Here is a 17543-nt window from a genome sequence, read left to right as displayed (position 1 = left end):
TGAGACGATGAAGAACGAAAGAGAAAAATAAATACAAACGTGAACCGGGCCCCAGTAGACTGGTCGGAGCTTGCTGGTGCTGTACACGCCAGAAGGCGGCGAGACGGTTGACATGGTGCTCGGTGCCTGCTTCCCCACAGCAGTGCCGGGAAGCAAGCAGTCAGTAGGCTAGGGTTCCTCAGAGTGGAGGGTGCCCTTACTAAGCAGACACGTGACGGCTGATCTGGTTCCTTCGCGTCTGTGTCACTATTGCAACGAACACCAAATTTGTGGCCTTCTCCCCCTCTGTGCACCGTGTGCCTCACTCCTCCCGTCCCATCTCGTTTGCCGTCTCCAACGATTAAGGGTCGAAGCTACAGTAAGGAAGCGACTTGATTCGACGAGCCCACGTATATACCCTCTTTTTTTTGCGGCGCACTCTTCCTCCCTCCGTCTTGGTTTTCTGGCTCTGTTCCTTCGTCTTCTAGGTGTACATTCGGAAGCCAATTCATTCCGATAAGGCCATGGCGTCGACTTCGCAGCAGCAGTCACCGGCCGTCCAGGCTGTGCTGACAGCGCTAGACGCCCTGTACAACAAGCCAGAGAAAGAGGCAAAGGACCAGGCCAACAGTTGGCTGCAAGACTTCCAGAAGACTGTGAGTGAGCCGTCGAACATGGACATTCATGCCAATAAAGCTGATCGACAAGAGGGCAGCCCGAAGCATGGGAGACGGCCAATACCTTGCTCCTTGCGCAAGACTTGCCGATCCCGCCTCGGCTGTTTGCTTCGCAGACGTTCCGGACAAAGGTGGGTGCCTACGTGCCGCAACACAGAGAGGGAAAGCATGCTGAAACGGGGTGCTTATTTCACTTTGCACTTTCCTGCAGACGACATTCGATCTCGACCAGGTCCCACGATCATCGCTCCCTTCGCTCCGGGCCACTTTGCTCACTGCACTGGAATCCTACGTTGCCGGGCCCCGAGTGATCCAGACGCAGCTCTGCCTCACCCTCTCGACTCTGGCTCTCCAGCTGCACGAGGGAGAAGACCCAGAGTGGGGCGACAACGTGGTGCCTTGGATGGTGGAAAAGTTTGGCAAGGATCCGAAGAGCGTCGTCACGTTGCTGGAGTTTCTCACCGTCCTGCCAGAGGAGGTGACGGGAAATCACAGGATCCCCGTGGATGTGAGTGGGGAATGGGACAGACGTGATGAGTAGAGGAGCGGGGCAAATGGGTCAAGGGGGGAGGAAGGGGTTCCGATGGAGGCTACCGGTCCGGTCACTACGTCTTTTCTAGTCCAGGGAGTTATCTTCTGGCCCTGGAAACGCGCAAGAGAACCGTCACGTCGCACTCATCGGCTTTCTCCTCTCTGCTCTGCTCTGCCGCCTGTGACCTCCTTCGAGCATCGTGTCCCGCCGAGCAGCGGCGTCTTCTTCCTCTTTCGAACTCGTGCTAATCAACGTCGCAGAACAACCAATATAACCAGCGTGTCCAGACCCTGCTTGTGCGGTACAGAGATGAGGTCCTGAAGGTCCTCGCCATGTACATCCAGGCTCAAGGTGAGAATGCTCCCTGTCTTCCCCCCTTGCCCACGGATTGAAGCTGAATTTACTGTCTGTCGACCAGGCGTCACACCCCAAATTCAATCTGCGATCCTTTCGTGCCTCGCATCGTGGCTTCGATGCGGCGAGATCAGCGTATCGGTTCTTCTCGGCACGCCACTCTTTGCCCTCTCTTTCGACGCTCTCTCATCGGACCCCCTCTTCGATGTGGCAGTCGACGTGGTGTGCGACATCATCAACGAGACGCAGGAAATCGAGGAGAACATGGATGCGATTCAGCTCATTGTGCCGAGAATACTGGCCCTCCAGCCGGATCTCGCAAAGGCCGCTGCAGACGAAGACGATGACAAAGTTCGCGGGCTGTGCCGAGTCTTTGTTCAAGCCGCCGAGACCTACCACCATCTCATCCTTCGGCACCGGCAAGAGTTCTGGCCTCTCGTCGAGGCCGTGAGTGAATGCGCGAGCTACAGCGACCTCGACATTGTCCAAATCACCTTCCGATTCTGGTACCTCCTTGCCACGGACCTGGGACGGATCTCGGAAAGGCACCAGGATCCCAGCATGGCACTCATGCTCGACGTCTACAAGCGGCTGCTCGACGTCATTGTCAAGCATCTCCGCTTCCCAGACAACCTTGACACCCTCACGGGTCAAGAGAGAGATGACTTCCGAAGCTTCCGACATTACATGGGTGACACGCTCAAGGATTGTTGTCACGTCCTGGGAAGCCAACCGTGCTTGGCCAGGAGCTTGGCGATGATCCAAGATGTCCTGCAACGCGGAGCCAGCGGAGGTGGGGCAGCTGTGGCATGGCAGGACGTTGAGGCTCCTTTGTTCTCAATGCGAGCCATGGGTGCCGAGGCGGATCCTCGGGACGATGATGTCGTGCCAAAGATTATCGATCTGATCCCCTCGCTGCCCCAACATCCAAAGCTCAATTATGCGGCCCTCCTTGTCGTTTCGAGATATACCGAATGGGTCGATCACCATCCCGACCGGATCCCGGGTCTTTTGAGCTTCATCTCCGCAGGCTTCAGCTCCAATGATGTCGACGTCATGGCCGCCGCTTCGCAAGCTATGAACTACATGTGTCAGGACTGCAAGAGGGTGAGTTCCCAAGTGACGTTGCTTGTCGTGTTCTCAAGAGGCTGACCCAATTCTCTTGTAAACAGCACCTCGTTCCTTTTTTGCCGCAGCTCTACGAGTTCTTCCATCAGGTGACAGAGTCATTGGGGCCCGAGGACCTGATGAGCATCTCAGAAGCCATCGCCCACATCATCGCAGGCATGCCTCCTCAGGAGGCCTCCCAACCACTGCTGCAGTTCACCCAGCCTTTGCTGCAGACGCTGCACACCATCGCCGCAAAGGGTACCACTGCGACAAAGGACGAACTGCGCAAGGCTGGCGACCGGATGGAGCAGCTCGAGCGGTTCCTCTACATTCTCGGCGACCGCCTCGCCACTGCCGGTGCGCTGTCGCAGGAGTGCTCAAAGACATGCCAGGAGGCCTACTCGGTCCTCGACCAGATCTTGGACCAGCATGGCGCCACTTACTTCATCTCAGAGCGAGCTTGTGCCCTGATTCGTCGCGGCCTCGTCTTCTTCGGAGACTTGACACTGGCAACGTTGCCAGCGCTTCTCTCGCGCATGGCTGCGGAGTTCGAAAGGACCGGTTTCCCCGCTTACGTGTGGATCGTAGGCAAATCGATTGACGGGTATGCTGCCTCAACCAACGATGACGCTCTCCGCAGTGCGATGAGTGACGCTTTCGAGCGTGTCAGCGCCAAGCTCATGTCGTTGTTGGAACGAGCGAGAATGCAGGACATCGCTGATGGTGAGGATTCAAGGCCTCTCTTTGACTTTTCTTGCCTGCTGAGTGTATCTTCACCCCAACAGTCATCGACGATTACGTCCACGCGTGCTCGGCCATCGTTGCGAGATCACCGTCTCTGATCCTCCTTTCTCCAGTCTTTGCACCTGCCTTCCAGACAGCTGTTGCAGCGCTGAGCCTCTATCAGCCTGGTCTTGTGTCAGCTGCGCTGGACTTCATCCGCGACGTTGTCGGTCATGAGTCGATTCAGGGCGCTCCTGCTCAGCCACAACCAACACAGTCGGCATTGTCTCCCGCGGAGACCCAAGCCTATGCTGAATCGATCCGACGAGTCGTCGACCAGCACGGCTACTCCCTCATTTCGGTTCTCCTGCAAGGTCTAGTGACGTCGTTTGAGCCTGAGGACCTCGGTACGGTCCTGACGACGGTCCGCGTGCTCTGCATGACGTTCTCTCACCAGGTCTCTGCCTGGATCGAGCCGGCGTCCGAGACGCTGCCAACGGCAAACGTGTCACTACAGGACCGAGCGGCGTTTGTGCAGGGCATGCGAGAGGCATTGGCTGCGTCGAGCCTGGAGGGAGTCAGGAGCACCTTGCAGAGGCTTTACGGCGCTTCACGAAAGGCGAGAGAAAGGGCAAGGATGGACCGGCAGGATAGCCTGTACGCATCGGAGCGGTGAAGATGTCTCTTCCCAAAGAGGAAACGCGGAAGTAGCGAAACTTTGATCTCTCCTTGTCGTTGAATACCGGCCGTTTTGGGCGAGACGGATATTAGACAAGCCTCAACAAGTCTCTTCTCCTTTCCACAGGTGGTGTGCTGATTGTGCATTTGAGAGCAAGTAGCAGCATCATACAAGAGGTCAATTTAATTACACTTCTACAAACGCTCTAAAGACCACCAGGTCCTCCCCTTGTCCTCTGCTCCTCAGTTCGATGGCACTGTCTGCCCCAACGAAAAAAACCTGGCCTGGTTGCTCGAGCGTGAGGGTTCTCCTCTGCGAGGCAGTCTCCTCACTTGGCAGCCACGTCAGGTCTCCTTTCCCCTCTGTGACTAGAAGGATGCTAGGTCCGTTGAGCGCGCGATGCCGGACCTCCTTGCCGGCCGCCACGACCGTCTTGAGAACGGTGAACTCTTCAATCGGCGGGTCATAGATTGTTGTACCTGGCTCAGCCTTGGTGTTTTTCACCTCGTACTTGTGCCCGCTGTCGACAATTGCATCTAGCTTCTTTTCGTCTTGACTCCCATCGCCTCGCGAAGACACCATCTCGTACGTGAGCATGTCCACGAGGACATCGACGTCGCGCTCTTTTGGCGTGAGACCGGCTCTCACGACGTTGTCCGACGCGGCCATGCACTCAACAATGTCGCCCTCGATGTATGCGTGGGGCTCGTTTGCCTGCAGGAACATGGCCTCGCCCGGTCGGAGGTCGATGACGTTGAGAAAGAAGGTACAGAGAACACCGACATCAGCAGGATATTGCTGGTTGAGCTTGACGACGAGCTGGGCGAGGACCGTCGACACCTCAATCGGCTCGGCAGCTTTTCCGCCAGTCTTTCTCTGTTGCAAGTAGCTGTCGTAGCGCTGCGAAAGGCTGGTGACCTGTGTCTTGACGTCGCTCTCCCGGGCCTTCATGAGCTTGGCAAAGAGGTCCTTCAGCACCGCTTTCTCTTCGTCTGGCTTCTGCTGGGGCGCCTTGGATGACAGGCTGGCAAGCTCGGTCTCGCTCAAACCGACGACACTTCTTAGCTCGGGGATCTTTTGGATGAAGTCGACGATATCCGGCAGTGGTCGGAAGCCGCAGAAGCCTCTGAAGTCGGTCAGGGCAATGGTCATCTCCGGCTTGTGGTTTGCGTCCTTGTAGCTCTTGGGCTTCTCGGCATGCAGGCGCTCAGCGAGGGTCTTGTCCGGGTGTGCTTGGATGCTGAGGGCCTTGCCGATGCTCAAGATCTTGAAGAGAAAGGGCAGGCCGGATGAGGGTCCACCGAAGCGATCCGAGACCGCTTTGCCCAAAAGCGCAGGGTGTTGGGAGAGATAAGAGGCAAGTGAGATGTGTTCTGTTGTCCCATTCGATGTCGGGGCAGGTGCGCCTGTTGGGGCAATGATGGAACTAGGCAGCGTCGGGTGTGTACCGATCCAGAGCTAGAGCACGAGACCTCGTCAGCGCCAACATGTCCACCTCCTAAACAAGTCATGCGCCGCTCACCTCGGCGTATGGGCGGTCACCCGCGCATTTGAAGTCGAGCTCTTTTGTTGCGCCCGCGTACTGCGCCACGAGTGAGCCGTCATCGGCGAGCTTGCCCCAGTCGTACGATTGCACGCCAGGAATGAGCTGGAAGATGGGGCCGAAGGGCCCATAGGAGGACCCGTGGTTGTCCTCGAGCTTGCCGTTCGACATGGCGTCACTCCTACCACTGTCGCTGCTCCCACCCGAAAGGTGCACGGCGAGCCTCTCGAGACGGCCCGAAGTTGAGGTCGAGATGGTGGGCTAAGAGGTGTCCGGGGGCGATCCAGCGTGATCGTGTGCGTCTGAACGAGCAAGAGGCTGCGAGGTGCTCCGCCGCGTCGAAGGAGTGAAAAGGCGGTCGAGCAAGGGTGTCCCCGCACAAGCGATTGCGAAACTCGTGGAAGGAGAGAGAGTAGTTTCGAATGGGGAAAATCGAGACGTTGTGAGGCTAGACAGGACAACTTAAATTTCCCCAAGACGGACGGGTGCTCCGGCGTCAATGCCGACCTCCGAATTCCGCACGTGTCGTAATGGTCTGCAGGCACAAATTTACAGGTACAGAAGTTGACCCACGGGTGCCAATCGAAGGATTCGCTATCAGTGCATGGGCAGCCTGACAGACAACACATCTCCTTAGCCTGGCATCTTGACTCCCTCCAGACATTGCCGTGGTTAGCAATGGTCATGTCTCCAGGTCATGCCTACCCAACAATCAAGAAAAGCCGGGTCGGAGCGGACGCCCACATCACTGCACCAGTAATGCGATTGTTCCGTCTGAGTAAGATAGCGTCGCTCCCGAAAGCCACCGAAGCCGATCTCTCTGTTTCTCGGTCTCAGGGACACATCTTGGTGAAAAAATTGGCTGCCTTAGAGCAATAGGATGCGTTGGCTGCCTTAGAGTAACAGGAAAGAGAATCAGACGTACAAGAAAGAGAATCAGACGTACAAGAAAGAGAATCAGACGTACAAGCGATAGTCTCTATTGTCAACAAAGGGGGGTCGAGTAGGTAAAGAAGGACCGATGATCTCTATTGTCAACGAAAGGGGTCGAATAGGTAAGGAAGGGCCCGGTGTCAAAAACCTGGATTCAACGGCGCTTGCGCAGCTGAACGATGCCAGCTGGTGCAACGCTGGTAGCATTCATGGGGTCTGCCGCTTCGAAGTGGCCGTCTTTCAGGGTAACGTCATAGGCGTCGAAGAGTGTCGCCACAACCATCTTGAGTTCAGCAACTGCCAAATGTCGGCCGGGACATGCCCAACGTCCAAGTCCAAACGAAATAAAGTCGTGGCTGCCTTGCACCGCCGGTCGCTCCCCGACCCATCGACGCCCGTCGAAGATTTTGCCCTGGTCACCGTAGTTGTCGGCATGCTCGTGAGCTCGCTTGACGTAGGGTGCAACCAGTGCCCCCTTTGGGATAATGTATTTCCCGACCCGGACGTCTCTGACGGTGAAACGCACGGGCGCAAAGACGTCGCCTTTTGTCCGCATTGTCTCACGGATGAACGAATCGAGCTTCTCGGCGCGACGGAGCGACTCGACAGTCAATTGACGGTTACCGTCAGCGTCCTGCTCCAAGCACGATTCGATCTCGGCCCGAATCTCGGCTTGGTACTCGGTCCTCTTGGCAAGGTTCATGACGCACCAGGCGGCGACGACTGCCGTTTGGTGGATGCTGGCAAAGATAATGCCGAGACAGACGACGGCGCACCAGACAAAGTTGAGGAAAGAGAGCCGGCCTGTCTTGCGGTCTCGATGTTTGGCGGCCAGAAGATCAAAGAAGGGTGCGTACTCGTCATTCTCGACGTCGACACCGTGATTGAGATGGTTATCTTTGTTGGCATACATGCGAGGGAGGATGCCGAAGAAGAAGCGAGGAACGACGGTGAGGAAGATGGCACCGAGCGTGGTCTTAAGCGACCAGAGCCAGGGCAGGTAGCGCCAGCCTCGTGTATTTTCGTAGATGCCGCTCAGATTGGCGACGGCCACAACGACATCCATGAACCGTTTTGTCATGTCCTCGTCAAGATATTGCTCGCCGAGGATGAGAATCACCATGGCTCGGGCAATGGAATGGTGGATCCACTCGTACATGTCGGGAATCTCCACTTGGTCAATAGAATCACCTCCGCCCTGCTTGGCAAACACGTCTTGCGCCTCTTGAGAAAACACAGGCGCAACTGCACGACACAATTTCTAGTAAGCTCGGGGCCCTCGGACATCATTATAAATGCACTTACTCTTCTCGACTACGGCTCGAAGCCTTGGGGTGACGCCGTCCTGAACGAGCTTGTCAAGCTCTTGTACAAACGTCCCGTTTTTGAACCAAAGCATGAACTCCATCTACACCGTCTGGTTAGCAATCATCGAATCCTGTCATTGAGAGTGCACACTCACGTGAAGCATATTGGTGACAGCCTTTTCAAAGCTGTAGCTATTTGCGTCGGTCAAGACATCACGAACGTGATGATGGTCCACAACGTATTCCATGCGACCGTGTCGAGGGATGATGACGACGTCACCGTGCTCGTCGAGAGCCCGATTGTATGCCGCATGGCCAGCTTCGGACAGCTGAATCTCGCGCTGCAAAAAAATGATTTGATTGTGGATAAGTAACCAATGATTTATACGAGCGCCAACACCTTGCCTGACTATATTCAAACTCACTGGAATTCGAACGATGGGTGGCGTAGGCAGAGCATGCTTATTTTTCTGCTTCTGTGATCAAAGACGGAATGTTTAGTTGTCAATTTGAGAATTAGCGGGCGGGAGGAGAGGGAGATTCTGCGTCATTGCTGTCGGAGTCCCTGGGCGCATTGAGGGGGACCCGATTCGGAACCGAGGGATCTATGCAGGCGAAGGAAAGGAAGGATGCTAGCGCGGTGGCTATCCTTTTGCCTTTTCACATCATCCATTTGAGCCTCGGTCCGCACCTTACACCACCGTAAACGTATGCAAGCGACTGTGAAGTCGGAGCGGCTAGCGCATCCCTTCGCATGAAAGCAGCGAAGGATACGCGCTGTCCACCTCGCTTCGACGCCGCCTCCCGCCTTCAGAAATTTATCTTTTGGCGTGCTGCAGATTCTTATTTGCCCGAGACATGGAATGTCTCAGAGTGGCGTGGGAGCTTCAACAACGGCAGACCTCCCATGACATATAAGAAGAGGACACAGTGCATAGACGATACATCCCTCCCCATCACCACCATCCAAGAGAACAAAGGTGGACCGATCTAAACCGAAGACGGCTACTCACCTTGCCTTTGGAACGGAATTGGTCGAAAAAGGAGGCAGGACCAACGAAACGCCATACGACTGTCGTCAGGAGGAAGATTGCAGCGAGAGTACATGTCGCTACGAGCTCCGGAGAGAGCGATGACGAGGACTGGAGCGTCGGGAACACATTCGCAGAGTCGAGCGAGTGACCGAGACCGGTGGCAAGCGAGGACAATCGTTGTCTAGAGCTGGTCGCCGGGTTGGTGGTGGCTGCCTGCGCACTCGCAAAGATAGAAAGCATTATGTGAGAGGGCAGAAGATAGATGGCGTAGAGGGAAGGAAGGCTCGCAGCAAGATAGATCGCAGAGTGAGCGACAGAAGCGCCCGAGGGAGGGTGGCGGGACGCCCCCATCCTATATAGGCGCTCTTCAGAAAAGAGGGAATGCGCCACAGACAAAATGGTCCCTACTTCGACACCCATGGCGGTCAAGTCCTGATAGGGGAGAAAACCTTGTTTCTATTCGGACGTCCTTTCAATCCTCGGTACATCCTCTGTCTCGACTTGGCGGGAGCCCGAATCAACGGTCCGTCGCCAAGCAGTTCGACGGTCTAACGTCGAATAGGAAAAGGATCAGCGCTAGGAGAGGAAGGTTGCTTTCTTCAGGGTATCTCCCTACTTGCCTTCGACTGTGCGGACCCGTGAACCTCGACCCTTTTTTGAAAGGGTAGGCATCGGACGACTGCACCATCATTGAGTTTTGCTGGCTGTTGCCGCAAATTCAGGGGCCAAGATGGGAGGCGGCATGGGAACGAACGGGGTTAGTAGTAGCGTGGCAAACAAAGAGCAAACAACGATAAGATTCAAGGCGCGGGTGGGATAGCTTTGAGCAAAGGTGCGGACGGGCAGACGAGCATACGGACAGGCAGACACGCTGGAGACCGTCGAGCGGACCAGCGACAAGGTTGGGGGCAACATCTGCGAGCACATGTACTGAGGGGGGAAATTATCCTTCATAAGGCAACTCCGACCCGCGAGGCAGGCTAGCAACAGTGGTTTGCCGAACCTTGTTCGTCGATCACCCACTCTCCATGCCCACCCTCGCCTAGTGCCGTGACGGGCACTGGAGCTCTTCGGGCCCATAACTTCACGCAACGGACCCGATGGTCTCGCACAGACGTCCACTTCACCTTTTTCCACCTTTTTCAATCTTGTGGAAGAGAGTACGGTACCGATGACAAAGTTTCCACTGTGGACGGGCCGAGGAATGTTATCATCCTGGGACGCACTGCGTTTTGAGCGAAGCAGGAAGGGACCCAGAAGGCGGTACAGGGTCAGAGCCCACGGATATGGCTCAAACAAGGTTCAAACACGACGAACTCAAGCAAAGACCACACACACTCTCTCTAGGCCATGCACCGCACGCAACGTCATTTTCCCCCCCGACGATTTTTGGATTTTTTTTTTCTCCGTCATTGACCCACTGGCAATGGGGAAGACAAGGAGTGGAAGGACTTGCCGTGATTGGGATTATGAACTCAAAAGGACAGTGCAGATGAGCAAGCCGGCCAGCTTCGTATTCACTCGGCGAAAAAGGCAGTGTCTCGGCGAGATATTTCTTTGCCTCTCTTTACACCCACCATAGAGGGAGGAGTGACGAGACACGTCTGAGCCAATCGTGAAACGACAAACAAGCTTGTTGTCTCGATGCCCAACCTGGTGTACCCCATTGATGTAGGAGACCGTTGATATACCCGGGAAAGTAACGGATTGGACCCCTCAAGGCTAATAAGGTAATCTTTGCCCAGTGAAAAGACTAAGCCCAGAGGCGCTTCCATCCAAGGTCGTTGAAAGGATAATACGTACGACTGGATGATTATCACACAGGAGAGATGGCACATTGTGCAAGTGATCCCCGCTCATGGCCCGTGATTTGACATGACGGCACGATGTCCCTTTAGCTCGCTCTTCCGTTCAGTCTGACCTAGGCAAATGAGCCCCGCGGAAATGCTGCGAGGAAAGTAAAGTTTACACACACATTTAATCTCTCACATCAAAGGCTACGGAAACGTAGTGTAGCAGTATTACGTCGACCGCGACGGGGCCTGTCCGAAGAGCGCTCCGATGGATCCAGAGCTGTGCGAGGGAACAAGAGCCGTCAAAGAAAAAGAGGTGCTCAAGTAACATCTACTTTTTTTTTTATCCTCCACTGGCGTGGCGGCCCTGCATCTCAACAAGGGCGCTAAGGCAGCATGCACCGCACACTCGGCAGCTGAATTGAACAGGTTAAGCTTTGCCTTTTTCATCAAGCCCGTAATCCTGGTTCGTTGGCCGGGTTCATTTGCCGGCTCTGGTTGCCAGCGCTTTTACTGATGATGGAGAACCTAATCAAATTCATCGAAGGTTGCCTAGATTAAGAAGAGGACAGGTCAGAGCGATTGAACCTTGTCTCCATGCCGCGCAACTCTCTTCCACCCTCTTCTCTTTCAATTCCAAGTCCTTTTGCCTTTGTTATTTCTTCCGCTTCTTCCGTGCCCTCTCACACACTCTCCTCCTCTCTGTTCACAAGGTTCTAGTACATGTGACTGTTGGAACTTTCCCACGACTCTCAGCCAAGCATGCAACTCTCTCCTTAAAAGAGTATGTGACCACGCTGGAGTGATGCATGAAGCACTGGCCCGAGAAAGCTCCGACTTCACACTCTAATCTTGCATGTCCAGTAAACCTTGTCATTTACAGCACGATAGACCACAAGGATCCTCTAGTTTTGCTAATTGGTTCCAAAAAGAGTCTCTGGATCCTGGCAGACGCTCAACGCTCTACGAAGGTGCGTCGTCAAGAAGGTGAGACCGACCTGGAAAGAAGCATTGGTCCATCCGAAGCCCTCTTTGACAACGTATTTGAAGTCCACACCTTGGTTTCCGTATTCGGCGTCGACGAGGTGTGACAGCTTGACGGCGTCGAATCTGAAGGGTCGGATGGTCAGCTGAAGTCTCGGTAGCAGCAAGGGAGAAGAAGGGAAATGTCAGCTTACTTTTCAGGCACGCAACCGTTGAAGTCAACAACAGCAACGGTGATCATGTAGAGCCAGCGGTAGACGAGCCTCCTTGCATCATCCAGGTAGCCGTACCTCTCCAGACCAACCCAGGCGAGCATCTGGTGTGGGGGCCAAGCGAAGGGGAAATCCCACTGTCGGTTTGGCCGCTCAAGAGAGACCTTGCCTCGCGAGTCTTCGGTGCCGGGCACCAAGCCTCCATGGACCTCGAATTTCTTGAGCGAATTGTGCACCATCTTTGCCGCCTGGTCCTCTGAAGCAAGGCCAGCCCACATGGCCCAAAAGGTCGTCACCGACTCGTACACCGACTGCTCCTCGAGATCGGTGTCGTAGTCGTAGTAGAGACTCATGCCGTCGTTCCAGCAGTACTTGTCGACCTGCTGCTTGCGGAATGCGGCTCTTGCAAACCACTCTGCGCTCGTCTGAGGCGTCTCAATCGAACGGGATGGCTGGGCAGGCTGCTGATCCTTCATCGATGCCGGCAAAGGCGCCTGAAGGATGAAGTCGTCCGTGAGCTCGAGCTTGTCGTCGAACAACTCTCGAATGGCGGTGGCAATGTCGACTTCGTACTTGTACAGCAGCGCATTGAGGTCGATGGTGGCCAGGTTGGCGCAACGCTTTTCGAAGCGATACGTAGTGTCATGACCGCTCTCTCGCACCGCTCGGTCGTGCATGAAGTATTCATCCAATTCTGGCTCCTTGATCTCGCCAAAGTTGTACTTGCGCGTGAACCTGACCAAGACAATGAGCTTAAGGTTTGGGAAGAGATGGACAAAAGCGAAAGCACTTACTCGTTGACGCTGCAGCCGTACTTTTCCGCGTATGGACGGAGAACATGGGTGAAATGGCTGGCCTCGGTCTCGGGTGGTACGCCTCGTCCTTCTGGACGGTACCTGCTCAGGCCCGTCTTGGGGTCCCTCCTCGGCTGGCTCATCCACACGGTGTGGTATTCCTTGATGGCGGCGCAGATGGCCAACTTGAGCCATTCCTTGTTTTCATCCTCCTTTGCAAGATCCATCCGGCTATAGACTTGCAGAGCCATGTCGGTCAAGAACGGTGGCTGGGCGCGCATGAGGTAGTAGGTGCGGTTGCCGTTAAGAACCTTGCCGTAGTGACGAATCTGGAAGATGAAGTGCTCAACGATGCCCTTTGCCATGTCCGACATACCGTCGACGACGAGGCCGAGGGTGATAAAGTAAGAGTCCCAGTTGTACAGTTCGTTAAAACGAGCGCCTGGCACGATAAAAGGGATGCCCTTGAACTGCTCCTTGCCCTCTGCGTCCTTTTCCTTTCGCATGGCAATAGCCAGGAGGCCCGGTCGGTCATTGAGGTCTCGCGTGTAGTCAGATGTGATCTTGTCGGGCAGCGATTCGACGGTGAGGTTGAGCCCCGGCCGCTCCTTGGCCACCTTTTGATAATATTCGAGCATTTCCTTTTCGCCAGCCGGGACGTAGATGCGCGGATTGCGCGACTTGGACCGATTCTTTGGGTCTGCCAAGATGGCCTCGAGGCCATCTGCATCAATGCGGCGGGTGAGGTTGTGCCAAAATGTCTGTGAAATCATGCGCGACAGACGATCCACCGGGTTCTCCGTCAGACGAGACTCGTCGAGGACGATGCGCTTCCTTCCGTGTTCCCTAGCGATGGCCAGCTCTTGGAGCAGGTTTGACAGCATGTACGTCTGTGCAGGCAAAGCGGTCAGTGCGGCCTTCACGGTTGAAGCAAACGCAGACAACCTACCCCGCGGATGTCGACACCCTTGTAGCCATTGCTTGTAGCCGTGCCTAGACTTAGGACCTTTGGGCCGCTGTCGGTGATGCTGATCTGGAAGTTACCGTCGGTGTCTTCCTGCTCCAGGACGAGGCGCATGGTCTCCTCAACATCGACGATGAAGCGACGGGGCGCCTCTTGGATGGCGTCGTGGCTCAGTCGGCGCTGCCGGATGATGCGGTCGTCATTCATGATGGCTGGCCTTCGCTTCTGCTGCGCCATTGAGTAGGTGCGGTGCACTCCCTTTGCGCGACCCGTTCCACGAGCGGCGTCGGCACTGGTGCTGCGGTCAATGGAGGTGCCCACTTCGTTGCCGCCGGCATATAGATCGTCGGGCGCGCGCATGCCGTCAGTCTCGACCCGGCGCTCGTTTCCGCCCGCGGGCCTCAGCGTTGGGTGGAAAGGGATGCCTTCCGGATCGTTGTTATGACTGCTAGCGGGCTCAAAGACACCCGTACCAGCGCCAATTGACTTTCCCTCGTACGCCTTTGGATCCTTGAAGGGAACCGGCTCCAGGTCTTCATCGTCTTCGTTGTCGTCATCCTCCTCGGCAATCGAGTCTCTGGACCTGGAGGGAGTCAAAGACGAGGTGATGGACGCCTTTCTGAATTTGCTGATGAGCTGGCTGGCTGTTGACGAAGGAGCGATGCCTCCTCCGCTGCTCGACGAACGAGATTGGGGCGCAGACGCCTCGTCACGCTCGTCCTGGTTCCGCGTGAAAGGGTTCGAGGGCCTTCGACCCAGCGTTGGGATGGGTGGCTGCTGCTGATCGTTGCCGCTCATTGTGGCTCTCTACTTGCTCCTTTCTTTCCTTCCCTTTCTTATCGACGGCGAGCGGTGGTCCACAATTTGGGTCCCTCTCACAGTTGGTGCGAACGACAGCGAGATCGACCCCAGATAGGAAAGCGGGAAAAAAGCCCGTGCGCCACAAAAAGAACACGTGGGGCAAATGACGATACTGGACCTTTTCCTTTCGTGGGTGGACTTTCTTCTGTTAGAAGGTAGGAAGATTGAGAAAAGCTGGGGACCGATGACCGAGTTTAGAGTGAGAGTGATGGCGACAAGATAAAAAGAGACGCACATCAGGCTGCTCAAAAGGGGGCGAAGGAGGCAAGGGAGAAGCACAAAGCTCAGTGGACCACCTCTGCAGCTGTTCACCATGTCGCTAGTATCGATGCTCCACCCGTCGTCGCTCGCCGTCGACGGCATCATCCTCACCGTCTGGAGCATTACTCCCCTATCCTGGGTCTACGTGGGCGTGTCGATTGCGAGGTGTTTTGGGCATACCGTCCCCCTGGTACCACCGATCCCGGTTTTCCACTACCCGCTCCTCTTCTGGTCGACTGTCGAGCTCGTCTTCAGCCTCTATTACCTCTACCTCGCCCGGAGGCTCCAAGCAAAAGGTCCGGCACCTGTGTACGGACGACGGTTCCTGCGCCAGGTGTTTGCGCGTGCTCTCGAGAGTGGCATGGACGACGTGGATTACAATGGCACAGAAAAGGACGAGCAGGGCGTGGCCACAGCGACTGGCGCAACGAGATCGGATCACGCTGGAACTCTCCGCCAACGAGGCGGCCAACAAGGGTCATCGTTGAACCCTTTGGCTACGAAGCGACTCCGAGCCGCCAGCTTACTGCCTCGTTTCGTCGATCAGGAACCCTTGGACAAGGACGATCCCCGGGCAAGGGCTTTCGCGGAGGCGCAGGCCATGTGGTTTCCAGGCTCGTCTGTGGAGGACATCACCCGACGAGACGCCGAACGCTGGCTCGCGTGGTCCCTCTACGGGGCCGAGCTCGACGATATCGAGGCTGAGCGGCAAAGGTCGCCCACCACCACCAAGGATACCGCAGCAAAGAATGGCAGCGACAAAGCTCATCTTACGGTATCGGCACTTTCAGCTCTTCGAGGCGAGATCTCGAGCCCTGTGCCACCTCCGCGAGGGTCGTTCGCCAGCCAGGTGTATGATAGCGAGGACGATGATGAAGAGGATCTCGAAGGTCCGTTTGACCTGCAGAAGGAGGACAAACGGGGAGGTGAGTCAAATCGGAGCAAAGGGCCCAATCGGACGCTGTACTAAGAGCGATCTGCCATTGCAGTCCGTGCGGCGCCGGGCGAATGGGATGCCGATCCAGTCCGCGGCGACCGTCTCGAGTTCCTTCACTATTGTCGAGAGCTCATCGAAGCCAGACAAGGCTTTGCGTTTCCTCTAGAGACAAAGGATTGGAAGCCGCTGCCATGTATGCGTCTCACGATTGAGTGAGTCGGTTGGGTCTAAGCATGCATTCTTGCAGCACTTCCTTTTCTTACCAATACTGCATCGCAGTCCAGTCGTCATTGCCTCAAGGCCTCTGGCGCTCTATCTCATCACGAACGCCCTCACTTCATTCACAATCTGGCATGCCCAGCGGCAAGGTTTCAAGCTCGAGAAGCTCGGCAGGCTGCGCTACCTCATCTTCAAACCCGACGGCTGGACTTCTACAAAAGCTGAGAGCGATCCGCGCTATCGTCCTATCGTTTTCCTACACGGCCTCGGCATCGGCCTTGCACAATACGGCGCCTTTGTTCGTCACCTCACCCGCACCGGTCTGACATCAACGCATCCTCTTTTGATTCCCTTGTCACCGCACACGTCGCAAGCCATCTTTGATCCCGGCCACATCAATCCCATGATGCATCATGAATCGACGGCCCACCTTCGCCGTGTATTCAAGAAGCAAGGATGGATGCGCTGTGGGGTCACCGTCATCAGGTAAGCTTGCTTGCTCATCGCCTTCTCACACTTGCTGAACCCCTCGATCTCTCCCTTCTGTCTCTCTATACAGCCATTCGATGGGAACCTGTGTCCATGCGTGGTTGCTCAAGTCGGCTGGCGACTTTGTCAGACGATCGTGCATCGTCGACCCGGTCTGCTTTCAGCTCTGGGTTCCCCACATCATCTCCAACTTTCTTTACAAGAGGCCTGATTCGCCCGTCATGGTGAGCGCGCAACCTTTTCCTCCTTAATCTTCCCCCTCCCCCACTCACGCACCCGGGGACCTTACCAGCGAGTCATTTCCTACTTTGTCGCGCGGGAGCCTGGCACGGCCCACACGCTCCAACGCCACTTTGACTGGTCCTCGTGCCTCTTGTGGCCCCAGGACGAGATCCCAAAACTCCACGACCCTCACCATGTGCAGGTCTATCTCGCAGAGGACGATGTCATCGTTGCGGCCAGCGAGACGCGCAGGTATCTCCGACAATTTGGCATGAAAGAGCAGTCCGACGTTGGTCCGGGACAGGGCTACAATCTGACGTTTGTCAAAGGCGCCGCCCACGGTGAAGTTCTCATGGCCGGTGGCGCCATCATGAAGAACATCGTGTCTTGGCTCGATGAGGCTGGCTCGTGAGCGGCTTTTCTCAAATTTCTCTACATATCGGCTTGTGAGGATTAATCAATAGACAGCGAAGCAAAGCAGACATAGAGCAGCATGATCAGATGGAATGGATCGAAATTGCACAGCAGTTGAGGCAGATGAACAGAACACCTTTTGAGTTGCAGACCTAGGGGACCGCAGTGAGGCAGAACTCTCTCTCTTCGAAGACTTTGTTCCTTCCCTCGTTCTGTCCGCTGCTTTTGCCGGCTCCTTCGCCTGCCATCGTCCACCGCTCCATCTAGTGAAGGGCTTCCTATTTTGGATTTTTGTGTGCCTATATAGTGTAACAAGGGTCCCTTCGACGTCGGGCCGTCGGAGAAGAGCCACAGCAGTCGTTTTGGGTGAACATGTGCGATGTCGCCAATCGTGATGTGTTGGTGTGTGTGTGTGTGTGAGTGTATGTTGGAGAATGAGAATGTCAAAGAAAAGTGTGAAGCGATCGAAGTGAAGGAGGGTGGGACGGAGCGGTCGAGTGTGATAGAAGGGGAGCGAACGCT

At 55.7% G+C, this 17543-nt stretch overlaps 6 protein-coding genes across 6 annotated transcripts; 2 read left to right on the top strand and 4 right to left on the bottom strand.

The window, feature by feature from the left end:
• The first annotated feature begins 266 nt into the window (after positions 1 to 266).
• Positions 267 to 4260, top strand: FA10DRAFT_267213 (ARM repeat-containing protein). Its single transcript, XM_025521819.1, has 7 exons — positions 267 to 635; positions 695 to 787; positions 868 to 1164; positions 1449 to 1539; positions 1607 to 2649; positions 2715 to 3375; positions 3438 to 4260. The coding sequence occupies exons 1-7, from the start codon at positions 504 to 506 to the stop codon at positions 4049 to 4051; spliced, it is 2931 nt and encodes a 976-aa protein (XP_025377976.1). The 5' UTR covers positions 267 to 503; the 3' UTR covers positions 4052 to 4260.
• Positions 4179 to 5962, bottom strand: FA10DRAFT_267211 (mannose-6-phosphate isomerase). The gene is made up of 2 exons (XM_025521818.1): positions 5577 to 5962; positions 4179 to 5512 (listed from the first exon to the last, which is right to left on the bottom strand). The coding sequence occupies exons 1-2, from the start codon at positions 5766 to 5768 to the stop codon at positions 4241 to 4243; spliced, it is 1464 nt and encodes a 487-aa protein (XP_025377975.1). The 5' UTR covers positions 5769 to 5962; the 3' UTR covers positions 4179 to 4240.
• A 514-nt stretch (positions 5963 to 6476) lies between these two features.
• Positions 6477 to 9255, bottom strand: FA10DRAFT_267209 (cytochrome P450). Its single transcript, XM_025521817.1, has 5 exons — positions 8851 to 9255; positions 8263 to 8313; positions 7993 to 8178; positions 7836 to 7938; positions 6477 to 7775 (listed from the first exon to the last, which is right to left on the bottom strand). The coding sequence occupies exons 1-5, from the start codon at positions 9220 to 9222 to the stop codon at positions 6685 to 6687; spliced, it is 1803 nt and encodes a 600-aa protein (XP_025377974.1). The 5' UTR covers positions 9223 to 9255; the 3' UTR covers positions 6477 to 6684.
• Positions 9256 to 9424: 169 nt separating this feature from the next.
• On the bottom strand, positions 9425 to 10169 carry FA10DRAFT_123292 (hypothetical protein). Its single transcript, XM_025517937.1, has one exon. It carries the CDS (start codon positions 9949 to 9951, stop codon positions 9559 to 9561), a length of 393 nt encoding a protein of 130 aa, XP_025377973.1. The 5' UTR covers positions 9952 to 10169; the 3' UTR covers positions 9425 to 9558.
• A 1409-nt stretch (positions 10170 to 11578) lies between these two features.
• Positions 11579 to 13978, bottom strand: FA10DRAFT_230153 (trehalase-domain-containing protein; the record flags this gene model as incomplete). Its single annotated transcript, XM_025518813.1, has 4 exons — positions 11579 to 11774; positions 11843 to 12595; positions 12655 to 13544; positions 13604 to 13978. The coding sequence occupies 4 exons, from the start codon at positions 13976 to 13978 to the stop codon at positions 11579 to 11581; spliced, it is 2214 nt and encodes a 737-aa protein (XP_025377972.1).
• Positions 13979 to 14641: 663 nt separating this feature from the next.
• On the top strand, positions 14642 to 17210 carry FA10DRAFT_123189 (hypothetical protein). The gene is made up of 6 exons (XM_025517936.1): positions 14642 to 14678; positions 14741 to 15666; positions 15730 to 15889; positions 15957 to 16382; positions 16456 to 16609; positions 16678 to 17210. Exons 2-6 carry the CDS (start codon positions 14793 to 14795, stop codon positions 17017 to 17019), a joined length of 1956 nt encoding a protein of 651 aa, XP_025377971.1. The 5' UTR covers positions 14642 to 14678; positions 14741 to 14792; the 3' UTR covers positions 17020 to 17210.
• The last annotated feature ends 333 nt before the right edge of the window (positions 17211 to 17543 follow it).

Source organism: Acaromyces ingoldii (genome assembly GCF_003144295.1).
Source record: "Acaromyces ingoldii strain MCA 4198 unplaced genomic scaffold FA10scaffold_3, whole genome shotgun sequence".
NCBI classification, from domain to species: Eukaryota; Fungi; Basidiomycota; class Exobasidiomycetes; order Exobasidiales; family Cryptobasidiaceae; genus Acaromyces; species Acaromyces ingoldii.
The sequence above is the reverse complement of the archived record's forward strand: the minus strand, read 5'-3'. Positions and strand labels throughout refer to the sequence as shown.